Source organism: Notothenia rossii, assembly GCF_949606895.1.
Source record: "Notothenia rossii genome assembly, chromosome: 5".
NCBI classification, from domain to species: Eukaryota; Metazoa; Chordata; class Actinopteri; order Perciformes; family Nototheniidae; genus Notothenia; species Notothenia rossii.
In genome coordinates this window covers 87,682,011-87,710,001 of record NC_136903.1, presented here as the reverse complement: position 1 = coordinate 87,710,001, position 27,991 = coordinate 87,682,011, and the positions used below count along the sequence as shown (strand labels likewise).

The 27,991-nt window shown below is 39.7% G+C and overlaps 1 protein-coding gene across 1 annotated transcript; it reads left to right on the top strand.

The window, feature by feature from the left end:
• Window positions 1-264: 264 nt before the first annotated feature.
• Window positions 265-26,620, top strand: cdk18 (cyclin dependent kinase 18). Its single transcript, XM_079684379.1, has 14 exons — window positions 265-401; window positions 4,196-4,327; window positions 5,826-5,882; window positions 8,707-8,821; window positions 10,549-10,643; window positions 10,887-10,949; window positions 12,907-13,030; window positions 14,613-14,733; window positions 18,189-18,286; window positions 18,382-18,487; window positions 19,929-19,971; window positions 20,062-20,152; window positions 20,778-20,855; window positions 22,881-26,620. Exons 1-14 carry the CDS (start codon window positions 396-398, stop codon window positions 22,913-22,915), a joined length of 1,164 nt encoding a protein of 387 aa, XP_079540505.1. The 5' UTR covers window positions 265-395; the 3' UTR covers window positions 22,916-26,620.
• Window positions 26,621-27,991: the final 1,371 nt, after the last annotated feature.

The following is a 27,991-nucleotide window of genomic DNA, read 5'->3' as shown; positions in this document are numbered from 1 at the left end:
TCGTATATGTTTTGGACAGATGGGTGTTTTTTAACCCCCATCATTTTCATAGCAGTCTTTACCAGGCGAGCGATCTGTGACTTTGCCTGCACTGTCAAGTGACCGTACCAGGCAGTGATACCATTGATAAGGTTGATAAGAGCCTGGAATCAAACCAGTGATGGGCCACACTGCAATACTCCTCAGATGCTTCATTACACACCATTGTTGTTCCCTTTGTCTCCAATCTGCAGATGTTGACTGATTATGTTTCTCCTCCTTCAGGCCTCACTCAGGACAGACTGGGTCCTCCGTCTCATGATGCCAGCCCTTCGAGTCCCGAACCAACAACGCCAGGCGCTGAGTCTCCTTCACATCTCGTCTTTCACAGCAAGGCCCAGCAGAGACGCTTCTCCATGGAGGTGAGAAGCGTCTAAAGGAGGACACGGGGAAATATGGGAGTCAGGGTGGGGTGGGGGGTGGGGGGGTGTGTGTGTGTAACGGATTACATGTAACAGGATTATGTAATCCCTGTAGTATGTTATATAGTTTATATAGTGCTCCAACACGTTGTACGTGGCTAAGGGGCGGGACATCTCTAAGCGGTTGACCAATCACAATAGAGCCGGCCAGCTAACCAATCAGAGCAGCTCTGGTTTCAGACAGAGGGTGAAGAGAGGTGCTGCAGCACAGGCAGTATGAGAAAAATAAAGAGATGTTTGAACATTAAAGCGTGGAGACAGTGAGGGGTTAAGGGGCTAAATATTCACTTTGCTTTCATGCTTTGGTCACATGGTGCCAAGCTTAATGTATGCGATGCAGATTGGGCGCCGATAGCAAACTGTTCACATTAAAAGCATTAAAGCGGAGTCTGACGTGCATACTGTATGAAGTGGAGTTTATTCTCCTGTTCTCCCAGACTAATTTCTTCATTTCCACCCCCGCCAGCTCAATGATATGAGTCATCTCAGATAGTTTTATCCCTCCCCAGAGCACTAGGCGTTTTATTGGAAATGTGAGAGAGTTCACACTTCCACCTTTTCAGAAATAGTCCCTTTGGAGCGAGTGTGAATCACTCCGAGTCTGTCTCTAACAACTCGTAGCAGCCAGAGGGAAGTGATTGCTCAGGAAGGTGATGAGAAAATCGGAAATAATATTAAGACAGTAAGACGACTGAACGCCAGGGTTGGGAGGGTTTCTTTAAAAAGGAAATATGTTAAAATATCTAGTTACCTGCCTTTCATGAAGCACCTTCAGGCAGTAGCCTATACACCAACACTGAAACACACACAGTTTAAAAAGCAGAAATACAATTTTTACTAACATTTTAAGCCTGTTAATAGTCCCCGATTTCTCGAAGTATAACAGTAATCTGATTAGTTCAAAGGGAATACACTTATTTGTATCCTGATTACATAAAACCGTTACATGTAATCCAATACTCCCCTCTGGATATCTTAATTTTGATAACACAGAGGAAAGTGGTTTACAAGTGGTCACTATTGATAATCCATGAAGAAGGCCAAATTAATGTTTGCCAGGATGTGAAAAATCCATGCGTTGGTGAATAACGTCCGTTCAAATGTCACCTTGATGATTCATCAGGATGACCTTTCCTCAGTTCAACCACTTATCTTCCTGGAACACGATTCAGAGAACTCAGAGCAGCATTGATCAAGTCCAGACCTATTACTGTAGTGCAAGTAGTGCCCTTTATTAATGAATTACTTTTTAACATTTTAAGGCCACGTTGCACTACACACACTGGAAAAAATGCTGCTCCAAAAACAAGGAAATATAAAAACAAGGTGTTTTCGTTTTTAATAAGTGAACAAATAGAACATGTACAAAATGGCTTGGTAAGATTTCTTGAAGTAAAGATGGGATATTGAGATAAATACTTGGCAAGATTTTACATTTTTGCAGTGCAGGTGATTTATCCTTTCACTGTTTAGCCTCTTCTCAGCAAAGCTCCTTCACCTTCAACCTAAAGTCCATCCAATCAAAAGTAATAGCCCACATTTGATGGATTAACAAGTGAGAATGTCAAAGCCCTTTATTGATCTACTCCGTTTCTTTAAAAAAATCCATATTTGTTTGGAGTCTGGCGAATCTTAAGTTGAGCAAAGCAAACAGGAAATGCTTTGCGCTCAATACTCATTTGGAGAGAAAGTGCCATTAAATGCAGGCTAAATTAAAGTGTCTCTCACTCCTTATGGAGGAAGGGCATGGACATAAATGCTTGGAATTAACATCGGGGATGTTTGTTTCCAGTCAATTTCATTCAATACTAGCAAAGAGTGGAATTAAACAATCGCTTCTTGTAGGAAAGCAGGATTGCATCTTTGGTAAACATTGAGCAACAAAGCCACAGCCTTAATCAATATCAAAGATAAGTGAACTCCACTCGAAATATCAATCAAATGCCAGTTTCTAAGCTCAAATGTTTTCGGAAACATCTTTTAGTGTACTTTATAGCCCTAACCCTAACTGGCCGTAGCAATTTTGGCTTTGCAATAGGGATAATAAACACTTTGACATAAATGTTTGGCTTCAAAAAAGCTTGACTAAAGAGAACTAAAGTTGAACTTCAACCTGCATTAGTTGCGCAGCCAAAGCGACACAAGAGGCGCTTTCACACCAAGTACTTTGCCGTACTTAGTTCATCAGAACTTAGTTCATGAGAACTCTTTAGTTCTCATGAACTAAATTCAGATCGCGTTCACACCGGAATACGTTCCTGGGGGTGGATTAGGCAAATGAAGCCGCTGACGTCACTTCTTCTTCTTCTGCTTTGGGTTTACTGGCAGACCGCAAACCACTTCACGGCGTATACTGCCGCCCAAAGTCCCTGGACGGAAGTCCCCGGAGTTGGGGAAGGCTTCAGTAGAAGCTGCTGGGACTCCCAGCAGCTTCTACTGAAGCCTTCAGAGTAAATCGCCAGAACGCCGACACCTCCTCATCTCCACCGCTCCCATGTTTTCTTTTGTGTTGCCATAAGTTAGTCTCTCTCCGTTTCTGCGCTGGGCTAATGCTAATGCTAATAATGCTAATGTGAGGATAATAAAATGGCGGCTTCACCAAACTTTTTGGGAGTTTTACGGGGCGTGGTTTGCAATCCGCCCAGCCAATCAGACATAGCAACCTTTTTCTCCCACTAAAGCCCCTGCTCTCTAGCAGGGACGGAAAAGGGGGTGAAAAGGTTCTCATGAACTAAGTTCTAGTTCCGGATTTCTTTGGTGTGAACCATAGACTGTATATATAAAGGTGTGAACGCACATTTTTCGGAACTATATCGGAACTATACTGAGAAAAGTGCTCCGGTGTGAAAGCGCCTAATGTCTGCACTTGTTAGCAGAGCTGTAGCAGATTCACTTTGTTCAACACATGAGCACTGCTCGCAGACTTAACACAAAAGAAATAGACTTGTGAAGTGAAACTCAAGCTGTTACTGCATTGATTTAAATAGAAACACATATGGTATGACTGAAAATACACCTCGACCGAGTTAAATATGTTATTGCCTGTATATGTGCATATATTAAGTATTTGTGTTATCACTGATATGTGTTTTTGGGTGGATTCTTGTATAATATAATGTATTATGTGAATAACACTGTCAGTTATGACTTAAACACACTTCATCAGGTATGAAACGTTTATGAATGAACGTGTACATGGTTTTTGAATATGTTTTGTGTTCAAGAAGAAACCCTTTCCACGTATAAAAGTAAGCCTTAGATTCTTTTTAATAAAATGTATATTTAGATCTGGCTCAGGCTTGTCTTAAACATCCTCCTGGGTCCTTTATTGTAATTGTTTTATTATAGTATTATACATTCACATTACCCCTTTGTCTATTAGATTGTCTATCTTTTTTTTTTTTTTAAACATTTATATTGTCATTAATGTTTGTTGATCTGTGCAAAGTCCCCTGAGACAAATGTGTTTTCTGATATTTGGTTATATAAATACCATTTGATTTGATGTGACATATAAACAACATTTAAAATGAAATAGATAAGTAAAATCTAATCATAAATAAAAATCTATTTGATTTAATCAGATTTTTAAAGGTCAGCAAACTAACTTATGAAAGCACTTGGCCATATATGAGGTTGAATTCAGTCAGTTTTAGGCACATGAATGAATGATATTAACGTGTGTACTGCTGATATACTGTCTTTCAACGTTCTCCACACCTTTATTCCTGCAGGACGTCAGTAAGCGCATGTCTCTGCCGATTGACATCCGTCTGCCTCCAGAGTTTCTGAAGAAGCTGCAGCTGGAGAGCGAGAACTCTCCGCTCTGCAAACCTCTGAGCCGCATGTCCCGACGCGCCTCACTGGTAAGTGCCCTATATGAATATCTTTCTTTAATATCTTTATCATATAGACCTAATAACCAGAGAGGGCAAAGGTACACACATCCTTTACTCAAGTAGAAGTACAGATACTCGTGTTTAAAAATACTCTGGTGAAAGTAGAAGTACTGACTAAACGTCTTTACTCAAGTCAAAGTAAAGAGGCTTTGAAATGTACTTCAGTAAAAAGTACCCATAACTAGCAGCTGTTTTAAAGAGTACCTGACCTCCCTTTATATTAATAGAACAATAATGTCATTGTTAGCTAATGAATGTTTCCATGGTGAACAACGGCAACATGACAACGTTTTCATTGGTCCCTCTTCTTTAGAGAAGACCAGGAAATGATTGATACACGGATCGTGTTCAAATCAATAGGCACGCAATGACTCTAAATAATAATGATCACGCCACCAAACACACATTCAGACTAAAGGAACCAGCCTGTTTGGAAAATGTGAGAAGTAGAAAGTACAAGTATTTGAGTTCAACATGTAAGAAGTAGAAAGTACAGGTATTTGAGTTCAACATGTAAGAAGTAGAAAGTACAGGTATTTGAGTTCAACATGTAAGAAGTAGAAAGTACAGGTATTTGAGTTCAACATGTAAGAAGTAGAAAGTACAGGTATTTGGGTTCAACATGTAAGAAGTAGAAAGTACAGGTATTTGGGTTCAAAATGTAAGAAGTAGAAAGTACAGGTATTAGTGTTCAAAATGTAAGAAGTAGAAAGTACAGGTATTTGAGTTCAACATGTAAGAAGTAGAAAGTACAGGTATTTGAGTTCAACATGTAAGAAGTAGAAAGTACAGGTATTTGGGTTCAAAATGTAAGAAGTAGAAAGTACAGGTATTCGTGTTCAAAATGTAAGAAGTAGAAAGTACAGGTATTCGTGTTCAAAATGTAAGAAGTCAAAGTAAAAAGTCGTCAGAAAAATAAGTAGTGGAGTAAAGTACTGATACCAGAAAAATGTACTTAAGTACAGTAACAAGGTATTTGTACTCCGGTACTTCCCACCTCTGCTAATAACCTGCCTATAAAGTGTTCAAATCCCAGTGGTTGTCTATCATCTCATATCGACTGCTGTCATGCTTATTTGATCTCATTAACTATACATCCCATATTAGTTGGCTCTTTGTTTGACCATCCATTTGACGGATCACCCTTGAACCAGTGGAAGTCCCGGCTCATATTACAGATCTCATTTCCTACTCTCAGCAAATTACTACTGCTCTTATCTCTTATCCTTCCTGTTGTTATTTCGGTCCTTTTGTATTCATATTATAATGAATCCATTTCTCTGATGATTCCCCCAGTTCTCCATTACCGTAATAAGCTTTTATTTTCTGTCTGGAGTAAAAGAAAGATTTGCGCTTAATGAACACGAGAAAAACATGAAGTAATGAGTGCAAAATGATCTTTTAAATGTTCCACAGTGATACAGAAGCAGTCAACGATTAATCTACCTCTTCATTTTGTCTACAGTCCGACATAGGCTTCGGGAAACTGGAGACGTACGTGAAGCTCGGCAAACTGGGAGAGGTACGTCTCTGCCGATTACTCACACATTCACTTCAGAACTATTTTTCAGACGGTGGATGTTGATGTTAACTCCAAGTTAAAGCGAACATCTTCAGACACAAATTAAGCATGTCACTGGTTTGCTGACCTCAGGTTGTTTGCCAGTGTTCATTATACTTATCAAGACTTTGGTGAGTCAAGGCCCTCAGGAGACTGGATCCAGTCAACATGTGTACAACACTTAGGTTTGTTTATATGTCAACACAGTAGAAGCTACTAACCATGTGTGCAATAGTTAGAAATAGAGTTAGGAGGGTTAGTTTAAAAATCTAATCCGTTACAATTTCTAGTTACATGTCAAAAATGTAAAAGTTAAATCCTTTTCGTTACTTTTGGACTACCTAATTATTAAATGCAATGCAAATAAATCCAAGAGGAAAATAAATTGCATTAACATGCTTTAAACATAAGTGTATTAAATAAGACAACATGTGACCTTAGAAAAGAAAAAGATATAATTGTATTGACTATATGCTCTTGGGGGATTACCATGTTAGTAAAAACCAATTTGTTTATGTAACTGTAAGGGAATACTTTCGTTTTTTTCAATCCTGATTATGTAATCGTGTCACATGCATGTTAAGCACAAGCCAATGCATCTAAATCCCTCAGCATTTATCTGACAGCCCTCTGAGGAGTCAGGAATGAATATGACAGAATCCGTCCGCCTTAGTTCCGGTCACAAGACTCAGCAGCAGATAACAGCGGTGGTGAAGGATCGAAGAGAGATGCTTTTGTTGTCAATTATCATGAACTGAGGCTCTCAAAGGCACCGTTTATATGCAGCGAGAGACAACCATCTGAACATGTGGCAATTATGAAATGTATCTTATCCGCTGATGTTTATTTCTCAATATCCGAATATTTTAGTGTTGGCATTTTAAGCTCACTTGCAATAGTTGCTATAAACATACGACTTGACTTGAATAAAAATGATGTGATGGGTTCATGGGTTTTTTGCTTCAGCTAAGAAGCGTTCGACTGAAACGTAACTTAAAATGACGGCAGCACTGATCGAGGTTTTCTGTAACTGTCCAAGTCTGTTCATTTTCTTTCCCATTAACCAGTCTTTAGACACTGCAGAGCCCATGCTGTGTTCCTGTTAGTGTTTACTTCCTGTCTGTCTTCTTCTGCTGTTCCCGTTACTGTTTACTTCCTGTCTGTCTTCTTCTGCTGTTCCCTTTAGTGTTTACTTCCTGTCTGTCTTCTTCTGCTGTTCCCGTTACTGTTTACTTCCTGTCTGTCTTCTTCTGCTGTTCCCTTTAGTGTTTACTTCCTGTCTGTCTTCTTCTGCTGTTCCCTTTAGTGTTTACTTCCTGTCTGTCTTCTTCTGCTGTTCCCATTACTGTTTACTTCCTGTCTATCTTCTTCTGCTGTTCCCGTTAATGTTTACTTCCTGTCTGTCTTCTTCTGCTATTCCCTTTAGTGTTTACTTCCTGTCTGTCTTCTTCTGCTGTTCCCGTTAGTGTTTACTTCCTGTCTGTCTTCTTCTACTGTTCCCTTTAGTGTTTACTTCCTGTCTGTCTAATTATACTGTTCCCGTTAGTGTTTACTTCCTGTCTGTCTTCTTCTGCTGTTCCCGTTAGTGTTTACTTCCTGTCTGTCTTCTTCTGCTGTTCCCTTTAGTGTTTACTTCCTGTCTGTCGTTTTCTGCTGTTCCCGTTAGTGTTTACTTCCTGTCTGTCGTTTTCTGCTGTTCCCGTTAGTGTTTACTTCCTGTCTGTCTTTTACTGCTGTTCCCTTTAGTGTTTACTTCCTGTCTGTCTAATTATACTGTTCCTGTTAGTGTTTACGTCCTGTCTGTCTTGTTCTGCTGTTCCCTTTAGTGTTTACTTCCTGTCTGTCTTCTTCTGTTGATTTCTCTGGCATCCAGCTCTCTATCTTTTAACCTTTTTCCTCCTCTTGCACTCTTTTTTTCTTCTCTTTACTGGGGAAAGTTTAGCTATAATGAATCCAACGTTACGTGCTCTCAACAAATATAAAATCAAATATTCCAGGGTGTTTTCTGATGAACAAAACTAAGGTTTGTTGTCCACAGCTGACGTTAAATTGACCGGACTTCTTTCTGCGGATTGATATGTCTGCATATAGTCCCTTGATCCTCCTTAGCAACAGTCTGTTCTCCTAAGCAACAGTCTGTTAGCGAGTATTAACAAGCTGTGATGTCCAAATTGACCAATCAGAATCCAGTATTCAGATATGTTGTGTAATAATCAGAAATGATCATATCCCTGAAAAAATAAATATGCATTAACTGCATTTATTAAATCAAATCCTGATTGAGAAGCTTGAATCACATTGACACGTAGTTTGTTGAGGCTTGTCATGGATGACAGCTTTTTAAACTAATAACCTAATTCAGTAAGATGGAATACATTATCTGTTTTAATTTATGTTAATGTGCTGGGGATGAGGAAACGGATTCCAATCCAATCAATGTAGTAATTAGGTTGCTATAAATAGAAAAAAAGACATTTGATTAAAAGCTTTTTAGAATATTCGATTACCTGTGTGTGTGTGTGTGTGTGTGTGTGTGTGTGTGTGTGTGTGTGTGTGTGTGTGTGTGTGTGTGTGTGTGTGTGTGTGTGTGTGTGTGTGTGTGTGTGTGTGTGTGTGTGTGTGTGTGTGTGTGTGTGTGTGTGTGTGTGTGTGTGTGTGTGTGTGTGTGTGTGTGTGTGTGTGTGTGTGTGTGTGTGTGTGTGTGTGTGTGTGTGTGTGTGTGTGTGTGTGTGTGTGTGTGTGTGTGTGTGTGTGTGTGTGTGTGTGTGTGTGTGTGTGTTCATAGGGGACATATGCCACAGTGTTCAAAGGGAGAAGCAAACTCACAGAGAACCTGGTGGCGTTGAAGGAGATTCGGCTGGAGCACGAGGAGGGAGCGCCGTGCACTGCTATCAGAGAGGGTACAGACACACACACACACACACACACATTGATTTGTTTTCCGGTCCAGGGGTGATGACCTCGGGCGGATAATATTTCAATGTTAGTCTCAAGGTGGGACAGCGGCACATTTTAATCTGCCACTTTCACTTAAATGGAGCTTGGTTATTGCCCTGGCTCAGGAGGTAGCTGTGTTATTAATGCATGGTCGATCCTTCATCTGGATTTAAAAGATAACTGATGCAGATGTAACACCTTTATACATCCAATGCATTATAGTGTATACATTATACATTATTTGCACTAACTATGAGAGTGTTGCCTATTTAATTATGTTGTATTCTGTACACATTTCACCTTTTAGAGATTATTTAATTTGAGTTGTTTAAATGTACCGTCATTCTGATATCTATTACCTCAAGCCTATGTGTCTCAAATGTATACTGCATACTTTGTGTATGCTATAAAAGTTTCAAAAATAAAGGATACTCAAGAGTCACTATGCAAAATTAAACATTTTTACCGACATTGTAATCCTGCTAATAATCCCCAAACATTAGCAATTGTAACACTAATATGATTTCATCTTTTTTGTCATGACTGTAAAGCAAAGCAAGGCATGGCAAGTTTATGTATATAGCCCCTTTCAACACAAGGCAATTCAAAGTGCTTCAAAGAAATTAAGAGCATCAAGAAACATGAATAACAAAGGTACATGAATAAAGGAATATACACTGAACAAAAATATAAACGCAACACTTTAGTTTTTGCTCCCATTTTTCATGAGATGAACTCAAAGATCTAAAACATTTTCTACATACACAAAATAACCATTTCTCTCAAATATTGTTCACAAATCTGAAAAAATCTGTGATAGTGAGCACTTCTCCTTTGCCGAGATAATCCATCCCACCTCACAGGTGTGGCATATCAAGATGCTGATTAGACAGCATGATTATTGCACAGGTGTGCCTTAGGCTGGCCACAATAAAAGGCCACTCTGAAACATGCATTTTTGCTTTATTGGGGGGGTCTGGGGGGGTCCGAAAACCAGTCAGTATCTGGTGTTAGGGTTAGGGTAATGTTGTGAATCGAGTGGCCTGTGTTCATCGTCCATAACATACGCCTGCCCATACCATAACCCCACCACCACCATGGGCCACTCGATTCACAACATTACCCTAACCCTAACCCTAACACCAGATACTGACTGGTTTTCGGACCCCCCCAGACCCCCCCAATAAAGCAAAACTGCACGTTTCAGAGTGGCCTTTTATTGTGGCCAGCCTAACGCACACCTGTGCAATAATCATGCTGTCTAATCAGCATCTTGATATGCCACACCTGTGAGGTGGGATGGATTATCTCGGCAAAGGAGAAGTGCTCACTATCACAGATTTTTTCAGATTTGTGAACAATATTTGAGAGAAATGGTTATTTTGTGTATGTAGAAAATGTTTTAGATCTTTGAGTTCATCTCATGAAAAATGGGAGCAAAAACAAAAGTGTTGCGTTTATATTTTTGTTCAGTGTAGTTACCTTTTGTATGTATCCTGATTAAGTAGTATACCTGTACATGCCCTTATAAGTAGAAGATTATTGGTGCATTTAATTCAAATACTTTTGAATAAAGTGCTCCACTTGAGTAATGTACCTTCAAACGCTCTGTATAGTAGGTAGATTGTTTATCGTTGTCTCCACTGTTGCTGTTATTTTGACAGTATCTCTTCTTCTTCTGTCCACGCAGTGTCTCTACTGAAGAACCTGAAACATGCCAACATCGTCACGCTGCACGACATCATCCACACCGAGCGCTGCCTCACGCTGGTCTTTGAGTATCTGGTGAGTCCATCGTCCGCTCAGCATGCAGGTGTTCACAAAGTATCGATAAAACACCTGAACCTTTGAAAGAACATCCATAACATTCATCTGTTTGCAACTCACAAATTATTTATCTAATATATCATATTCCATTCCATTGTCATAACTACACTGTAGCTATGTAGACATGACAATTAAAGCCTTGAATCTTGAATTTAATCTTGAACTATGGGTAGACTTGAGTGTGCCTTTTGTGTCTTCCAGGACAGTGACCTTAAACAGTATCTGGACAACTGTGGGAATCTCATGAGCATGCATAACGTCAAGGTGAGCAGCAAGAACATACTGTATCACAGTAGAGGCACCAAATGCAAATATGAACTGGAAAACTTGCATAATATCAGAATCAGAAACAGGTTTATTCTCAAGTAGGTAAACACACATGAGACATTTGACTTGGTGTTATGGTGCATACATAAACATACATACAAATTAAAATAAAACAAAAACACTGATAAAAAAACTATTTTAAAGGTCACCTATTATGCAAAATCCACTTGTTCATGTCTCTTCTACATCAACATGTGTCCCCTCTTCTTCATGTCTCTTCTACATCAACATGTGTCCCCTCTTATCCATGTCTCTTTTACATCAACATGTGTCCCCTCTTCTCCATGTCTCCTCTACATCAACATGTGTCCCCTCTTCTTCATGTCTCTTCTACATCAACATGTGTCCCCTCTTATCCATGTCTCTTCTACATCAACATGTGTCCCCTCTTCTTCATGTCTCTTCTACATCAACATGTGTCCCCTCTTCTTCATGTCTCTTCTACATCAACATGTGTCCCCTCTTCTCCATGTCTCTTCTACATCAACATGTGTCCCCTCTTCTCCATGTCTCTTCTACATCAACATGTGTCCCATCTTCTTCATGTCTCTTCTACATCAACATGTGTCCCCTCTTCTCCATGTCTCTTCTACATCAACATGTGTCCCCTCTTCTTCATGTCTCTTCTACATCAACATGTGTCCCCTCTTCTCCATGTCTCTTCTACATCAACATGTGTCCCCTCTTCTCCATGTCTCTTCTACATCAACATGTGTCCCCTCTGCGGAAAGAGACTCTGAAAGTTTCAGGAACAAAGATTCTCTCTCTTTTTGATCCATTTCTATAAAAACCTGTCTGAAAATGAGCTGATCAGATTTTGGCCACTTTATGATGTCATAACGATGTGTTGGCTTGTGTAACCATTAGCCAATCACCAACCAAGGTAACCCCCCCCCCTTATCACCTGAATCTCCTCCTAGAGCACCATTAGGCGCTTTCACACCAACTATTTTGCCGTACTTTAGTTCATCAGAACTCTTTAGTTCTGATGAACTAAAGTACAGATCGCGTTCACACCGAAATAAGTTCCTGGGGGAGGATTAGGCAAATTAAGCCGCTGACGTCACTTCTTCTTCTTGTTCTTCTTCTGCTTTGGGTTTACTGGCAGGCCGCAAACCACTTCACGGCGTATACTGCCACCTGATTTCCCCGGAGTTGGGGACTGGCTTCAGTAGAAGCTGCTGGGAGTCCCAGCAGCTTCTACTGAAGCCTTTTGAGTAAATCGCCAGAACGCCGACACCTCCTCATCTCCACCGCTCCCATCTTTTCTTTTGTGTTGCCATAAGTTAGTCTCTCTCCGTTGGTGCGCGGGGCTAATGCTAATGATGCTAATGCCAGCAAATAAAATTGCGGCTTCACAAAACTTTTCTGAGTTTTACGGGGCGTGGTTTGCAATCCGCCCAGCCAATCAGATATAGGAACCTTTTTCTCCCACGAAAGTCCCTGCTCTCTAGCAGGGACAGAAAAGGGGGTAAAAAGGTTCTCAGGAACTAAGTTCTAGTTCCGGATTTTTTTGGTGTGAACGCAAAATTTCAAGATCAATCGGAACTATACTGGGAAAAGTACTCCGGTGTGAAAGCGCCTATTGTGTTCTTTTTAACCAAATCTCTCTCAGAGGGGCGTGGGGAGGGGCTCCTTATTTTCATCTAAAGACAGGGCTGAAACAGAGGGGATTATGGGTAATGCTGCAATGATCTGCTTGGTGTTTGGAGCCAAACACTTCAGAGACATGTTTTGTATATATCTGAGACCTGTAATATATTGATGAAAAACAGTATAATAGGGAACCTTTAAGAAAACTATAATCACATTACAAAATATAGCAATATTTACGTTGAATATGGTGGAAATATGTCCTTTTTAATCCTCATGATATACGACATTTCTGGCACAGATCTTCATGTTCCAGCTGATGCGTGGTCTTTCCTACTGTCACAAGAGGAAAATCCTCCACAGAGACCTGAAGCCTCAGAACCTGCTCATCAACGACAAGGGCGAGCTCAAACTGGCCGACTTCGGTAGGAAAAACAGCCGATTCCCACGCAACACACACACACACATATTAATCCATGCAAATGTGGTCGTAGAAACACATTTAGAATAACACAGCCTGATTCCCGACACGATTGATTTTTAAATATATGTTGCTGCCACTCGGCGATCTTTGGTCCCCGACTCCTTTAGAACCCTTACTTGTCGTAACCTAGCAACTGTGCCCCTCTCTCTGAGTTTCTCCATTTTGTGCTGGATGTGGGTAGATAAACCCACCGGGACTCCCTCATTATTGTTCAATGGTTTTATCACAGCATATGGGCAGATAGATTCAAAGGGCTTTTTTTGGTCATATGCACAATAGTTACTGCGTAGTTGCTGGCAATACAAAATCGATCAACAAAAAAAGTCCAAGGCTCCACTAACAGTAATGCATAGAGTTTCCTAAAGACATAAAAATAAAACACAGAACATATAGTTTAAGAAAAAGTGCACGGGGCCACAATAATGCAAGTAAAATGCAAGAATAAGTCAACTATGAACATGTAAACTAGATTGTACAGTTGACTTACTCCTTGAGGAAGTGTCCCAACATTTGTTAATATAACAGAATGTGTGTTATGTTATGAGGTTTAATTGACCACTTAAAGAATCTTGTGCTCTCGTACACTTTTAGCCCACTTTGTAAGACTTCATTGTGTACTGTTGAGTCACACAGTACTTGACATTAAGAGGGAATTTCAATGTCAAAATGATATGAATATTATGAAAATAGTCATGAATATGTTTACAAAAATGCCCAACGTTTTAAACTTCAGTATAAAGAATATCACAGGGCTGCTAGGGTAGCTGAAGAAAGTGGGATAGGACTTCCAAAAGAACGGCATCAACTTCCTGGTCTCAGTTTGTTACAAAGATAGATGTCTTGAGGACTGAGCTTAAGTGTCTTTATTCAACCCAGTCTCACAAAAAAATAGCTACGTTGGTCCACAGGGCAAAACTTAGTATATCGACAAATAACCCTCTCAAGACGTGACATGGATACAATATTATTTCCTTTTCATTTCTAATGACCGGTGTCCATGTCACGTGATCGCAAACTTTCCTAGAGTGAGAACAAAAAACAAGATTATTCTTATTATTTGAGGTCTCACCAGGAGGACGTGAATATACAGTATATACACGTCCTCCTGGTGAGACCTCAAATCATTTTCCTAATATATATCAAACTATAGATCCTACACATCCACTGGACGTCGATTTTAAAAGTACAATATTCACTTCTCGCTAGAAATGTAATCAAAAAGTATTATAATGGCCAAACTATCCTACAATTTAGGACTTTCCACTAAAAAATAAATCGGGTGTCCCCATGTTTTCTTTTCTCACGCTAGGAAAGTTTGCGATCACGTGACATAGACACTGATCATTCGAAATGAATAGGAACAAAATATTGTATCCATGTCACGTCTTGAGAGGGTTATTTGTGAATATATTACGTGTTGCCCTGACGACCAACGTAGCTATTACACGTTTTTTTGTGAGACTGGGCTCCTTTATTACGATGTTGTAGTGGGTAGAAACCCTAACAGTGTTGGTGTTTTCCAGGTCTGGCGAGGGCACAGTCTGTCCCCACAAAGACTTACTCCAATGAGGTGGTAACACTTTGGTATCGCCCCCCCGACGTGTTGCTGGGCTCGACAGAATACTCAACACCCATCGACATGTGGTGAGGAACACAGTATTATTACTTTAGGATATCACTGCGCTGCAAACTGTTGAAACTGTTATTCCTCGAAATAATTCTGGAGCAAACACTTTGTTGATGTGTGATTGTTGTCTCTCTCCAAAGTAAGAACTAATGAAATGTGGAATGGTGGGTATATGGATGGATGGATGGATGGATATATAGAGAGATGGATGGATGGACGGACGGATGGATGGATTTATTGATGGATGGACGGATGGACGGACGGACGGATGGATGGATGGATGGATGGATGGATGGAAGGATGGACCGAGGGGCGGATTGATTTATTTATGGATGGACGGACGGACGGACGGACGGACGGACGAATGGACGGAGGAGCGGATGGATGGATGGATTTATTGATGGATGGACGGATGAGCGGATGGACGGACGAAAGGACGGAGGGGCGGATGGATGGATGGATTTATTGATGGATGGACGGAGGGGCGGATGGATGGATGGATGGATTTATTGATGGATGGACGAACCGACGAATGGATGGAGGGGCGGATGGATGGATGGATTTATTGATGGATGGACGGAGGGGCGGATGGATGGATGGATTTATTGATTGATGGACGGACCGACGAATGGACGGAGGGGTGGGTGGATGGATGGATGGATTTATTGATGGATGGATGGATTTATTGATGGATGGATGGATAGATTTATTGATGGATGGATGGATTTATTGATGGATGGACGGACGGACGAATGGACGGAGGGGCGGATGGATTTATTGATAGATGGATGGATTTATTGATGGATGGACGGACGGACGAATGGACGGAGGGGCGGATGGATGGATGGATTTATTGATGGATGGATGGATTTATTTATTGATGGATGGATGGATTTATTGATGGATGGATGGATGGATTTATTGATGGATGGATGGATTTATTGATGGATGGATGGATTTATTGATGGATGGATTTATTGATGGATGTTTTGATGGATGGATTTATTGATGGATGGATTTATTGATGGATGGATTTATTGATGGATGGATTTATTGATGGATGGATGGATTTATTGATGGATGGATTTATTGATGGATGTTTTGATGGATGGATTTATTGATGGATGGTTTTATTTATTTATTGATGAATGGACAGATTCATGGATGGATAGGATGGATTGGATGGATGGGTTGACTTTGTAACATTGTCGATTCATTTCATGTATTTGAAATTGAGTGTTTTTATAGCGTAGTATAAGTTCTTTTTCTCAAGTAAAGAATCTCATAACTTGTTTCCATCACTGACCGGCAGTATTAATCCTCTCATAGGACCCTGGAACACTGAGAACCAATGGGTTGTACCCACAGAGCATGCAGTTTTCACTTGGATTGTTTAATTTGTCTGCAAACCAATAGTAGTGTCAACCTCAGAGAACCCCACCAGGATATCAGCCCTGGTACTGAGCATTCATGTCTCTTGGTAAATGAAATGAATGTTTAATTACTAGAGGATCATCTAGGATTTCTATGAATCATGCATATCTATTAAAGTCTCACAGGTAATAACCGAGAGATGAATCACTATTCGTACAATGGAGCTTATTCATCTGCATATTCCTTGTGTATTTTGGCTGATTAGCAGCATGCCATGGTGGAAAACGCCAGGGGTGGGAAGTAGTGGAGTACAAATACTTTGTTACTGTACTTAAGTACATTTTTCTGGTATCAGTACTTTACTAAACTACTTATTTTTCTGAGGACTTTTTACTTTTACTTCTTACATTTTGATAACAAATACCTGTACTTTCTACTTCTTACATGTTGAACACAAATACCTGTACTTTCTACTTCTTACATGTTGAACACAAATACCTGTACTTTCTACTTCTTACATGTTGAACCCAAATACTTGTACTTTCTACTTCTTACATGTTGAACACAAATACCTGTACTTTCTACTTCTTACATGTTGAACCCAAATACCTGTACTTTCTACTTCTTACATGTTGAACACAAATACCTGTACTTTCTACTTCTTACATGTTGAACTCAAATACCTGTACTTTGTACTTCTTACATGTTGAACACAAATACCTGTACTTTCTACTTCTTACATGTTGAACCCAAATACCTGTACTTTCTACTTCTTACATGTTGAACACAAATACCTGTACTTTCTACTTCTTACATGTTGAACCCAAATACCTGTACTTTCTACTTCTTACATGTTGAACCCAAATACCTGTACTTTCTACTTCTTACATTTTGAACACAAATACCTGTACTTTCTACTTCTTACATGTTGAACACAAATACCTGTATTTCTACTTCTTACATTTTGAACTCAAATACCTGTACTTTCTACTTCTTACATTTTGAACACAAATATCTGTACTTTCTAGTTCTTACATGTTGAACACAAATACCTGAACTTTCTACTTCTTACATTTTGAACCCAAATACCTGAACTTTCTACTTCTTACATTTTGAACACAAATACCTGTACTTTCTACTTCTTACATTTTGAACACAAATACCTGTACTTTCTACTTCTTACATGTTGAACACAAATATCTGTACTTTCTACTTCTTACATGTTGAACACAAATACCTGAACTTTCTACTTCTTACATGTTGAACCCAAATACCTGAACTTTCTACTTCTTACATTTTGAACTCAAATACCTGTACTTTCTACTTCTCACATTTTGAACTCAAATACCTGTACTTTCTACTTCTCACATGTTGAACCCAAATACCTGTACTTTCTACTTCTTACATGTTGAACACAAATACCTGTACTTTCTACTTCTCTCATTTTCCAAACAGGCTGGTTCCTTTAGTCTGAATGTGTGTTTGGTGGCGTGATCATTATTATTTAGAGTCATTGCGTGCCTATTGATTTGAACACGATCCGTGTATCCATCATTTCCTGGTCTTCTCTAAAGAAGAGGGACCAATGAAAACGTTGTCATGTTGCCGTTGGTCACCATGGAAACATTCATTAGCTAACAATGACATTATTGTTCTATTAATATAAAGGGAGGTCAGGTACTCTTTAAAACAGCTGCTAGTTATGGGTACTTACATTTCGAAGCCCATACTTCTTTACTTTTACTTAGATATGAGTATCTGTACTTCTACTTGAGTAAAGTATGTGTGTACTTTTGCCATCTCTGGAAAACGCACACAGATCTGGTAAACCAATGAGGATTAAAAGCGTTTCTCTGCCTCCAGCCTTTTATGAGCTCACCTAGCTACATATCCTCTTCTGTGACCACAGGGCGCCTCTTCATTACTGCGTCAGTGATGGAACAAAGGGCCGCACCGTGCCCACTCACACCACATGTGTTTGCACTTATGATCGGTGCTCTTTGAAGTGTGTTAGTGCGTTTGATGATCACCTAGGGTCGATAATTGAAGGGCTTTTTTTTATTTGTCCTCATCCCTATTTCTTCCTCTCCTCTCGCAGGGGCGTGGGCTGCATCATGTTTGAGATGGCAACAGGTCGTCCAATGTTTCCTGGGGCCACGGTGAAGGAGGAGCTACACTTAATCTTCAGGCTTGTGGGTAAGAAAGCACAGGCTAAGATTGAGTAATATGTGCAATGAGAAGAAGTGATGTAAGCATGCAACCTTACATGTCTTTGTTTCTTTGTCTTTCAGGCACTCCAACCGAAGAGACTTGGCCTGGTATCAGTAGTAATGAGGAGTTTAGGTCTTACCTGTTTCCTCAATACAGACCTCAAGCTCTCATCAACCATGTGCCCAGGTAACAATAACTGTTACTGCTCAGATGAGAAGAAGTGACTCTACAATGTCTACTTTGTCTACAGTCATGCTTGCAGCTTTAGGAGCGGCTGTGTTCACTACTTGCAACTCACTTCTTTACGGCATCAGCACTACATCGCTCAACAGACTCCAACGGGTTCAAAATGCAGCTGCACGTCTCCTCACACATACCAAATCATGGCATCACATCAGCCCAGTCCTCAAAGAGCTCCACTGGCTTCCTGTCTCCCATCGCATCAATTACAAAATGATGGTCCTCACCTACAAAGCACTCCACCATTTGGCCCCCCCTTATCTCACAAACCTTCTCACTCCTTATCAACCCCCACGGTCCCTCAGATCCACCGCAGCCGGACTCCTATCCATTCCCACATCCACACTCTGCAGCTTTGGGGACAGAGCCTTCTCAGTGGCAGCTCCTAGGCTCTGGAATTCCCTCCCCCAAGATCTCCGTGACTCTGAGTCCCTCACAGTCTTTCAGTCCCGCCTCAAAACACATCTTTTCAACTCTGTCTACCCATAAGCCCCCCTCCTCTCAATCAATTTCCTCTTGACTGCCTTTTTATTTATTTTACTATACTTACTTGTTTGCCTGTCCTTGTTTGTCTACCCTCCCTCATATTGTAAAGTGTCTTTGAGTTGTGAAAAGCGCTATATAAATAAAATGCATTATTATTATTATTATTATTACTTTAGCTTTGCTTTTAGAACGCTAACAGATGCTAACTGCAGCCACTTTTGTTATAAACTGAATAATCAAATGGTTAATCTGATGTCAACAAGGAAAGGTACAGAGAGGTGCACGGATGACTTAGTTTGTTTGCCGATCCGGAAGTTAGCATCACAAGGGCTCACTCGTCAAAAAGCGAATGTGATTTTTCCATTGGATCTGGTATTGCAGAAAATGAGCTCTGTGGTAAACACTTTTGTTCAGCAGGATTGTCTCCACACATTAACCCCAGTATGTGATTTTCAAAGCGGAAATGCAATCGCCAGAAGTGAAAAGCTAACGTTATGATATAAGCCAACTACAAGATGGTTGTGCTTCACTGACGCTAAGCTAACGGTTGCTAATGTTCAGCTTGATGACGCCAAGTAGTCTCATTTAGCCCATTGTTATCATCCGCCTTTTTTAAGAAACAAAGAAGCTTAAAAAAGTGGGGTATGTACTGCCTTTTATGTCGTATAAAAAATAAAAAATCCACCCTTTATAAGAACATTTTATTCAAAAAAGCAAGTTATCTGTCCATCTTTTAGCTTACTAATAAAATATATTATTGCTTTGAAAAATATAGACCTTTTAGGGGATCATTTGTGGGAAAAACAAACAACTGAAGCTGATGTCTACTTTCCTAATCAGCATGTAGTTGTTCCCTTAATAGTCACAATACAGACTGATTGTATTTGTGTCTCTCCATCAGGTTGGACACAGAAGGGATCGACATGCTGACTGCTCTGCTGCTGGTATGAGACAAAGAAAAAGGACTGTGACTCACCTGAATGTGAGAAGAAGTGGACTGTGATTAATGTGCGGCTTTTATTCTGTGATTGCAGTACGACAACAGGAGCAGAGTCTCTGCTGAAGCCTCTCCACGATACCCCTACTTCACCAGTCTGGGAAATAATATACATAATTTGGCAGACAGTAAGCACACACACACACACACACACACACACACACACACACACACACACACCCACACACACACACACACACACACACACACACACACACATTGAGTTGTGTGGTTGTGAACATTCAGTATGACTGAACTTCTGAAAAGTGCCACTTTGCCTTCTTAGCGGTGGCCTTTCCAAAAGTGCACATGAACTGCACATTGCTAACAAAGAATAAAGGTCAGAAAAGACGTGACAAAACACATCGTTAGTTTTAAGAGCTTTGGGTTTAAATTCATTGAAGTGCAAACCAGAATTTCTTAACCAGAAAACTTGCATGTGGCTAACATATCTGTCTTTTGTCAATGTCTTTTATTATTACCACATAGCCCTGTTAGCTAAACTCCATGCCATTGTTTTCAAGTCAAGTGCTGAGATCACCAGAACTCTTATATCATTTTGAAACCTTGCATTTGGCTAAAGTATTTGCCTTATTTAGTTGTTTGTCTATGTCTTTTATTATAAGGATATAGCCTGTTAGCTAAACTCTACGTCAATGTTGTCAACCTCTGTGTTTTATCGCTCTTAAGCAATCCTGAAACATAACTAATTGTCATGCTTCGAAGTCATCCTCTGTCCCTTTTTGTGTTTAGCTGCTTCAGTGTTTTCCCTCAAAGAGCTCCAGCTCCAGAAGGACCCAGGCCACCGCAGCTCAGTGTTTCAGCCTTTAGGTAAGATCCTGCTGCAAACACTATTTATGACCAGAAGTTAGTATCTCTAAAGCAGTGGCACCAGGCCTCAGATGATTGGAGGCCAAATATCATATTTAGACTATCTTTTTTTTTACTTTCTTTTTTTTTTTTACATATAATTGTAAGGCAATACATGATTGTCACTAAAAGCCTTGTCTCTACATTTCAATAAAATATAAAAAATAATTGGCTAATTAATTTGAATAAAAATTCAAGTTAGTAGCTATTAAAGGCATAAAAAGACAGAAATGTATAATTCTTTATTTAATAGAAATGTTTCTTCTGCCCGTAAAGTGTCCAAACCAGGCTTTTTCTGGATAAGCGCATTTTTAAAACATTAGGCGCTTTCACACCGCAGTACTTTTCCCACAAAGGTTCATGAGAACTTAGTTCATCAGAACTCTTTACTTCTGATGAACTAAGTACTGATCGCGTTCACACCGGAATAAGTCCCTGGGGGTGGATTAGGCAAATGAAGCCGCTGACGTCACTTCTTCTTCTTCTTCTGCTTTGGGTTTACTGGCAGGCCGCAAACAACTTCACGGCGTATACTGCCACCCGAAGTCCCCGGCCAGAAGTTCCCGGAGTTGGGGACTGGCTTCAGTAGAAGCTGCTGGGACTCCCAGTAGCTTCTACTGAAGCCTTCCGAGTAAATCGCCAGAACGCCGACACCTCCTCATCTCCACCGCTCCCACGTTTTATTTTGTGTTGCCATGAGTTAGTCTCTCTGCGTTTCTGCGCTGGGCTAATGCTAATGCTAATAAAGCTAATGCGAGGATAATAAAATGGTGGCTTCACAACACTTTTTTGAGTTTTACGGGGCGTGGTTTGCAATCTGCCCAGCCAATCAGAAATATAGCTCTTTTCTCACAAGAGAGCCGCATGAGAGTCCCTGCTCTCTAGCAGGGACGGAAAAGGGGGTAAAAAGGTTCTCATGAACTAATTTTAGTTCCGGCTCTTTTTGGTGTGAACGCGACATTTCGGAACTATATCGGAACTAAAGTGGGAAAAGCACTCCGGTGTGAACGCGGCTATAGTCATTGTCCATGACGGTTTCAGTTGGATTATTTGTCACAGTTGCTCCGATCAGATCGGTCTCCTCCATTTTGTAGATTATTTACGACTTTTGAATCCACATAAACACATCGGTAAAATCCGGCTTACTTTGAGCATGTGTTTTAAACAGTTTAATCCTTTTGTGAATTGTTTCCACTTGCGCTGTCCTTTCATTTCTTCATACAGCGGGAATCCAAATAGTCAGCAGTCATTTGGGGGGGCTCTTGGGAAAAAAGGTTGGGAACCCCTGCTCTAAAGGAAAGCCCCTCATTTGATCCGGAGAAGCTAGACTTACTATACTAAGTTGACTATGTTCTTCACGTCTGTATAGCTATGCACATTGTGTGTATATGCCATGCATTCACATGAGTTTGTTTATTATTCTCAGTCATTTTTAATACAACGCAATTGTTTTCAGTCTCACTGATATTTATTGCATGATAACACGGCGTTTCCAGATTGTCTGCTATGAAACATATTTAAACTAACCTATGTGTTATCTCTGACAACAACATCTCCACTCATAGTGTCTGTTGACTTTGCTAATTAGCAGAGCTCTGCAATGTTTGCTATTACACAAATAAAAATACCACAAGTCTGATAAGAACTATAAAGACAATTTAAGTGAACAAGGACTAATTCAATACAGATTACTGTCATACCTGTATGTATTTATATACTCTAATAAGGTCTTAAGGTACTTAACATGTCCTTCTATGACTTCACTTCCCCCTGGTAAAGTTATTTATTTAAAGTTTACATTATTTAATCCTTTTGTATTGTTTGCAACTCGTCGGTTTGCAAGTGTAGAGATTACATGAAGTACAGAATTTGAATCTAGATATATGAGTCATTGCAACCAAACTGTATCATATATTTCAATCTAGCTAACAGTGAATAATCATCATTCTTTCAAAAAGAGTTCAATCTCATTTTGTCTGTCTTTAGGTCGAGGAAAGAACCGAAGACAGAGCATCTTCTAGACGTCACAGAGGAGATCAGAGACGCTCAGAGGAGGGAAGTCGCCTTTTCCTACGACAGCACAAAGGCCATCAAAGCTCAGCTCGTTCACAAGCATGCTCACCTGTGTGCACACACCTGCATGTACACACAGGCTCACGTGCACTCACTTATTTCCAGGGAAGTTCACCACGGAGACTCACACATGGTTTCTGGAAATACACTTGTGAAATGACTGAGCGGAGATACACTCATACGGAACATATTTGCACACATTTGCACAATCGACGACACTGAACATGCTGCCATTACTTATTTTCAAACATGATAGATGTATAATTATTCTGCTGACACACATATGCATTATAGCTCATGATTCTGACCATTAGGCCCCTAACATACAAGCTGCTCTGTTGTATTGTACGCAAACTTGAATATTTTCCATTTAGAGCATACCCAGGGCATTAGCCATTTAAGGTAGCTATAGCACATCTGGAACCTCTATACACTTGCAGGTGCAGACATTAAGGTTGTAGAGGTCCGTTCAGTCAAACAACTTGTTGAAAAAATGTTTGTCTGACTAAGATTAAGGCTTGTCTCTAGTCAAATGTAGCTTGAAGATTCACCTTCCACCTCTGAACTGCAACAAATTATCTCGCAGCTCCAAATATTAATGCTAAGATCATAAATTCCCCAAATGCACCTCTTACAAACCTCCAAACACTATGACCAGAAACCAACGAGAGGGTTTCTATAGCGACTAAAGCCTAGCCTGCTAACAGGAACTAGCTAAATAACGAGTAAAGACTTTGAGCATTTCAACAATTGATGTATTTGTTAGCTATAGATAAGCTAACAGGCTAATTGAGCAGCCACAAGTTATCATGAGGTTGCTAGCATCTAACATTTCACAAAGGGTCAACTAAATACAGTAGCTAACACATAAAATATAGATTTCATCATTGTGTTTCTGACCTACAAGTAGAGAAAAGATATTGAATCTAAAATTAACCGCTTACAAAGTGCCCTCAGGTTGCTAAAATACCCAAAATGCTAACAATGGCTAAGGCTTTTCGTGCTAATGGGAACTTGTTAAATTACATGACAAGAGTCTGAACAATTAAACAATTTATGTCTGCGTGAGCTATAGATAAGCTTATATGCTAATTAAGCAGTGGTTAAACGGGTCAAATTAACAAAGTACGTTAGCTAAAACATGATATATGGCGCTAATAATAGTTAGCTACCGGGAGAAGCAAGCTAGCTAAGAAGCTGCGATGATTTAAAGGATTGATGTGTTATTAAATGGTTGGACGCCTGTCCGAAGAGTCCCAAATATGGCAGCTATGGATGTGAGTCTTGAAGTGGTACATTCCCAAGCAGTCAGAACACTGAAGTAGTAGCAACACACTGTTAATTTAAAGTAATTGTACTCATGTGAAACAAACATTGAACCAGCCAAAAGATTCTCCATCACGTAACGAAGCTCCAATGTAAAATGGATTAATGTCGACAGATTTGTTTCAGTACACCCAGTGTTAAGAGCTGACTTACACTCCAGTTTTTGAAGTTGCCTTAGTAAAATGTGCATGATATGTCAGCTTGTGAAGAATCCTTTCTTTTAATCTAGTGTAGCCAATGTGTTAGGCAAATTTTTGCTTTGTTGTGCGTGTGAACAACGCACCATGAGCGTGTGTATTTCTTAGTCTCCTATTTGCACAAACCAGAAGTGTCCTCTGAAGCTTACTCCTTTCCTATGTGTCCTCCTATACATGGTTCCTAAATATGAACACATATTGTACCGACGTCCTTAAGCTCTGATATTCTTACCTACAAATACTTTCTGGTAGCAAATAGCTCTTAGTAGGACTCACCACTATCCCTTATATTTTGCACAGCTATTGGCAGCGAGCAGCGTTTGGCCTTTGGACCACGATAAGCAGTGTATAGAACATATGGTGTGACTAAGAAAAAACTAGAGGGTATATGCTGAAGTGAAACCATCAAATCTTCCTTATATAATGTTCTTTACATGTGACTTATCCCAGGGGTTATGCATACAGGAGGGATCCGTGGACACAAATGAATAAGGGTTTGCGGCTAAACTGCCCTCTCCTTAATCTGCCCTCTCCATCTGCTGCAGGTCGAAGAAAATTCCCCGTCTTAAGTCATATGAAATCCACAAATAGACATTAAGCCTTTCATCTCAAGGCTCACTCACTTCTGATTGACATGCGGGTATTCAGGCCGAGCCGAGGTATGGTTAAAACGAAATAGTTCTGTTGTCTAATCACCTCTGAAGGCAACAGCTTTCATCTATGTTCCTTAAATGAATATCCGCAGCAATTTAAGCATCTCTAGATCAAATGATGAAATCACCCTCCTACGGCTTAAGGCTTACTGATGTTATACTCTTTCCGACCCACGCCCTAAAGACAGTTGTCCTATTTTCTTTAGAGATTGCTGTGTCCGTATTAGCTGAACAGATTTCGAACATTCTAACCATAGCCATTGAACCGTGAAGATAGCCCTCAATTGGCAAAATGTGATTTTATATCAAGAACATAACACACTGGGACACGTAATAACCGCTCTAATTGGGTTAACAAAGTACAGCCTTTCCTCTTGAAAGCTTAGGAGAGAAGTTCAAATGATATCTATTCGTGCTGTATACGTGCTTCTGAAGTTTTATCTTTAGAGACTTTTACAGGAATTGTTGAATGCTGCCTTTTAAGTCCCAACGTTAAAAAGTTAAATATCATCCAATCAGGACTTTGTTTGAGGTAGTCCATGCAGTACATGTAATGCCTCATTGTCCATACATACTGTAGAACTGACGACTCTCACGTGGCTATTCTTGCAGACTGGGCTCTGGTTTCAGACAGAGGGTGAAAAGAGGTGCTGCAGCACAGGCAGTGTGAGAAAAATAATAAGCTTTTTGAACATTAAAGCCACAATAGAGACACAAAATATGAACCTGAAAGTTAGAAGGATATGTCCTCTTGCTTGCACTCGTAACATGTCACTGAGAACGGAGAAAAGCTTTTCAAGAAATCTACTGCAAGTCTAAAGTTACGTTTGATTTATAAAGACAACTTCTATATGATTAGGACCTATGAGGCTAGATTGTTTACTAAGAGCGAAAGAGACTGTTCAGAGACTACAAAGGTAGAAGTAAAGGTAAATTGCCTCTGAAAGATGTTGTTGAAGTGAATTACCTTGAATGAAGATGGATTCACGTTGGGACCGTTCAACTCTCTGTTCATGTGTCAGAAAGAGCAAGTTAAAAGCAATGAGTAGAGAAACTTCAGATCGATGTATGTCTGTGGATGTTACGCTTCCAAACTCTCCCTTCCTCCCCTCAGTGGCAGAAGTATTACTGTGCATTTAGTCGTGGTAAATGAAGCTATTTTAAATACTGTAATGAAAAAGAAATAATATATATATGTATTTTAACAGATGTTTTCATCTTTCTCAGTGAGTTTTATGCCGTTTGAAAATAGAAAGCTGTATTTAAAGTATAATAAAGAAAAAAAACCTGCAGATGTCTAAATGTTTTATAAAAGATAAGTTTAGATTTTGTATGAGATGTGATATTTTGTGGGATTTGTCTACACTGTTATGAAATGAGAAATTGATTGTACTGTGACTGCCAAAAGGCATAACATTGATTGAGTAATTTATTGATTAATGAATAAATAAACTATGGGAACTCTGGCATACACTCACCTGGACAATTATTATTTTTTCAACTATTTACGAGGTTATTTTTACAATATGATGTACTTCTTTGAGGAGGTAGTAGAAGGGTAAATGTACAATAACATAGATGAACAGAAGATGGTGCTATCGCTCTAATGCTTGCACTGGAACATTGCATAACAGCACCAAGAGTCATTAGAACATCATGAGTCAAATCTGACCTTCTGTGGATTGTGACAGTGCTGAGTGTTTTATTAAATTATGAATTAAAAATCAAAAATGGTCTGTCAAAGCCCCACAGATACATTTCCCACTGGTTTTCTTAGCTTGTCTTTGCATTATGAAGCAATACATTAAATTAACTATGTAGTAGACAACTGGTTCAGTGATGGATATATAAACACATTTCTTTTAGTAAAGTGTTTAATTGCTACATCCAAGGGCGTCACTTTGTATTGAAAAACTATGGGGGTTTTAAACGGTCTTCAACATGAGAATTTAGGAAATGTGTTAGGCATACTGGTATGACATAGATAATTATAAATTGGTCTGGAAAAAATGCACAACTGAGAAAATATTGTTATTCACACAAATATATTCATATGCATAGTCACTTTTTTTAGAAAATGTTCATTTGTTTCTTCATTTCAATATTTGCTTTCCCGCTTTGCAAAAACAAAACCTTCTCACAGCGTTCTTAATATTAACTTGACATTTGTATCTTTTGGTACTGTTAATCAACAACCATAACAATTAATTATGAATGCATTTCTCCATAGAATTTTGGAAAATAGCTCGAAATAAGGACTGTGTTTGACACAAATTTAAGAGACAGATCACGTTTTGTTCTACCACATTAAACACATCAGCAGTGACCCCACTGGTGATTTGTGAAGAGTTTACGTGTCTGAAAAACGATGGTTGTTCAGGACTTTGTACATCATTACGCCGGCCGAACACGTAAACACTCCTAGCAAATTTGTTTGCCTTGTTCTGCTTGAAAGAAAGTAGGCCTACCTGCGCTCTTGCAAACTGTTAAAACAAACTCTTCAACTTGTACAATTTTGAATCTGTATGTTTGAATATCGATCTTAAATTGGCGTGACGTTGAAGTCGTGCGACCCTGCTGTAGTTTGTTTATAGCATAACGTTAGCCTTTTGCTTCTGGGGATTCGATTTATGATTCTAAAATGATTTAAAAAAAATAGGGTAGACATGTGGATATTATCCGGCTGAACAAAACGTGCATTTATCAAACAGGTTTGTTTTCCACAGACCTTATTTCGAGCTATTTTCCAAAATCCTATGGAGAAATCCCATTGACTCCCTAGACGAGGGAACCGGTAGTGGTCAAATGCTAACTCACTTCCGGGTTTTAGGACTCATCACTGCGCCAC